Source organism: Terrapene carolina, unplaced genomic scaffold (assembly GCF_002925995.2).
Source record: "Terrapene carolina triunguis isolate 2854851 unplaced genomic scaffold, T_m_triunguis-2.0 Scaffold33431, whole genome shotgun sequence".
NCBI classification, from domain to species: domain Eukaryota; kingdom Metazoa; phylum Chordata; order Testudines; family Emydidae; genus Terrapene; species Terrapene triunguis.
In genome coordinates this window covers 230-2,911 of record NW_020697782.1, presented here as the reverse complement: position 1 = coordinate 2,911, position 2,682 = coordinate 230, and the positions used below count along the sequence as shown (strand labels likewise).

Below are 2,682 nucleotides of genomic sequence, written 5' to 3'. Positions count from 1 at the left end.
ACATCTGCCTTTTCTGCAACTTTAACAAGTTTCCTTTCACCCACTAGGAATTGGCTTAAACTTTTCTAGGATTTATTTTTATTTTTCCTCAATGTTTTTTACGCCCCTAATCAGTGTTCATACCTACTAATATGTATTGCTTGCCATCTATTTTCCCTTTATCCCATTAGTTCAATATTGCTTCCTCTCCCCCACCCCCAATTACTGCTGCCTTCACTTTGCCACTGAACCAGTTTTCTAGCCAAAGTTGGGCATTTTTGATTGTGGAATCGACGATTTTTAGCTATCTAATGAACTCTTCTTAAAGAACTCCCCATTTTTATTCTCATTTCCCTGTCTAGATTTTTTCCTCCCAATCAGTTTTGCTGATAATTTCCTACAGCTTTGGGGAATTAGCCCTTTTGTAGTACTAAGTGTCTATAGATATTACTGGTTGGGAACTGTTCTCTGTTTGTCCATTGGAATGTAATCAGTTCCAATCTTTTAGTTTGTTCTCCTCTCTCATATATCCCCTTCTTTTTCTCTTCTCTAAACTAAACAGTCCCAGACTATGGCACCCTCCCCCATTCTCAATGCCTGTCTTGCAACCCTCCTTTCTATTTGCTAACATTGTCTTTGTTTTAGTCCCCGCTATGAATGAGCAAGTGTTTCCATGGAGCTGCTATCAATGATGCACAGTTTTTTTTCCCTGCGGTGTGTACGAATTGGGATGATTCCCCCGGCACGTCTTCGAAAAGGTTTGGATTTTCTTCACTCCCATATTTTGAGCATCTGGGTGAATGGGGAAATCCCTACAGCATAGACCCTATACCCTGGGTTTCATTGCATTAAGGAAGAATGATGGAACACCACTATCCACACCTGTGTTTCCTGCTGGTGCCCATTACGTTTTCCCACACCATAACATGTAGGAATTATTGATGCATGGACCACCATCATATTTGGAATTGGCATTAGAAGGGTCAGTTGTTCATAATTCATTTCTCTGAATTATGAAAATGTCATTTATCAGTGTATGAAGAGCGACAAATCTGCTTCACCCATGACAACACCTACAGTAGTGCATGTAGTGTCTCATATTAACATTGTCTCTCCATTCAGGAATATTTACTGCGACCATCACCCTAGAGTTTGGGCACATACAGGAAGTCACGGGAACCTACGGTACATGCAGGTGACACCGTTTTGCCTCAGAGTTGAACACCTTCTCCCCTACTCCATGTCAGATGCCAACAAAACTGATTTCACCAACCCCTCCACCTTCATCCTGCTGGGCATTCCTGGCCTGGAGATGGCCCATGTCTGGATCTCCATCCTCTTCTGCACCATGTACGCCATAGCCATCTTGGGGAACTTAACCATCCTGTTCATCGTAAAGATGGAACAAAGCCTCCATGGGCCCATGTACTATTTCCTTTGCATGCTGGCCATCACCGACCTGGTCCTGTCTACGTCCATCCTGCCCAAAACACTGAGCATCTTCTGGTTCAATTCCAGGGAGATCAATTTCAGTGCCTGCCTCACCCAGATGTACTTCATTCACTGCTTCTCAGCGATGGAGTCTGGGATCCTGGTGGCCATGGCTCTGGATCGCTACGTGGCCATCTGCAAGCCCCTGAGACATTCCACCATCCTGAGAAACCCCGTGGTGGCCAAGATCGGCCTGTCTGTGTTGCTGCGTGGCTGTATGCTAATGCTCCCCTTTCCCTTCCTGGCAAGACTGTGGCCATATTGCAGAACCAACATCATCCCCCACACGCACTGTGAGCACATTGCTGTGGTGAAGCTGGCCTGCGCTGACATCCATGTCAGTAGTTACTATGGCCTCTTTGTGGTATTCTTTGTGACTGGTTTGGATGTGCTTTTTATCGCTGTGTCCTACACCCAGATCCTCAGGGCCATTTTCAGCCTCCCCACAAAAGACGCCCGGCTCAAGACGTTCGGGACCTGCAGCTCCCACCTCTGTGTCATCTTAGCCTTTTACATCTCTTCTCTCTTCTCCTCCCTCACGCACCGTTATGGGCACTATGTGGCCCTGCATTTCCACATTCTCATGGCCAACGTGTACCTCCTGGTGCCCCCCGTACTAAACCCCATCATCTATGGGGTGAGGACCAAACAGATCCGGGGCAGGCTGCTCTGTCTTTTTACTCATAAAGTGACCTAAAGTTTTCTCTTCATACTCTCAGAGCAATCTCTGTGCAGTTCTGGGTGGTAACATGGCCCTGGGCCCTCTTCTGTGAATCGCTGACTGTACATTAAAGGAGATATTAAATCCTTTCCTGAGAACACTGTGCTGTGTCAGACTGACAAACTGAAGAATCGGCCTCTGTACATTAATTGGGTGGCCACATTTCTAATTGCGGGTAACTAGACCTTTGAGGTCCCACCCACTGCCCCATTTCTTCCCCCAAAGACTCTGCCTCGGTTGCCCGCTCTTCTCCTCCCGTCTTCACCCACTGAGTTTTCTGCACCTCCCCATACTTTCCTGCAGGGACTTCATTTCGGATTTTGGTGCGGGTGGTTGGGGGTGGGGGCAACTTTAACTGTGATTCCAGTGGCTACTTACGCACTTGAAAACTTAGTGTTTTGGCAGATAACTTGGCAGTTAACTGACAGGAAGAGTGTTTCTAATTCCGATATAAAAGAAAGAAAATTAAAGGAATAATAAATCTACTAAGC

At 46.2% G+C, this 2,682-nt stretch overlaps 1 protein-coding gene across 1 annotated transcript; it reads left to right on the top strand.

Moving 5' to 3' along the window:
* Window positions 1-1,219: 1,219 nt before the first annotated feature.
* Window positions 1,220-2,167, top strand: LOC112119912 (olfactory receptor 52R1-like). Its single transcript, XM_024218800.2, has one exon. The coding sequence runs from the start codon at window positions 1,220-1,222 to the stop codon at window positions 2,165-2,167; it is 948 nt and encodes a 315-aa protein (XP_024074568.2).
* Window positions 2,168-2,682: the final 515 nt, after the last annotated feature.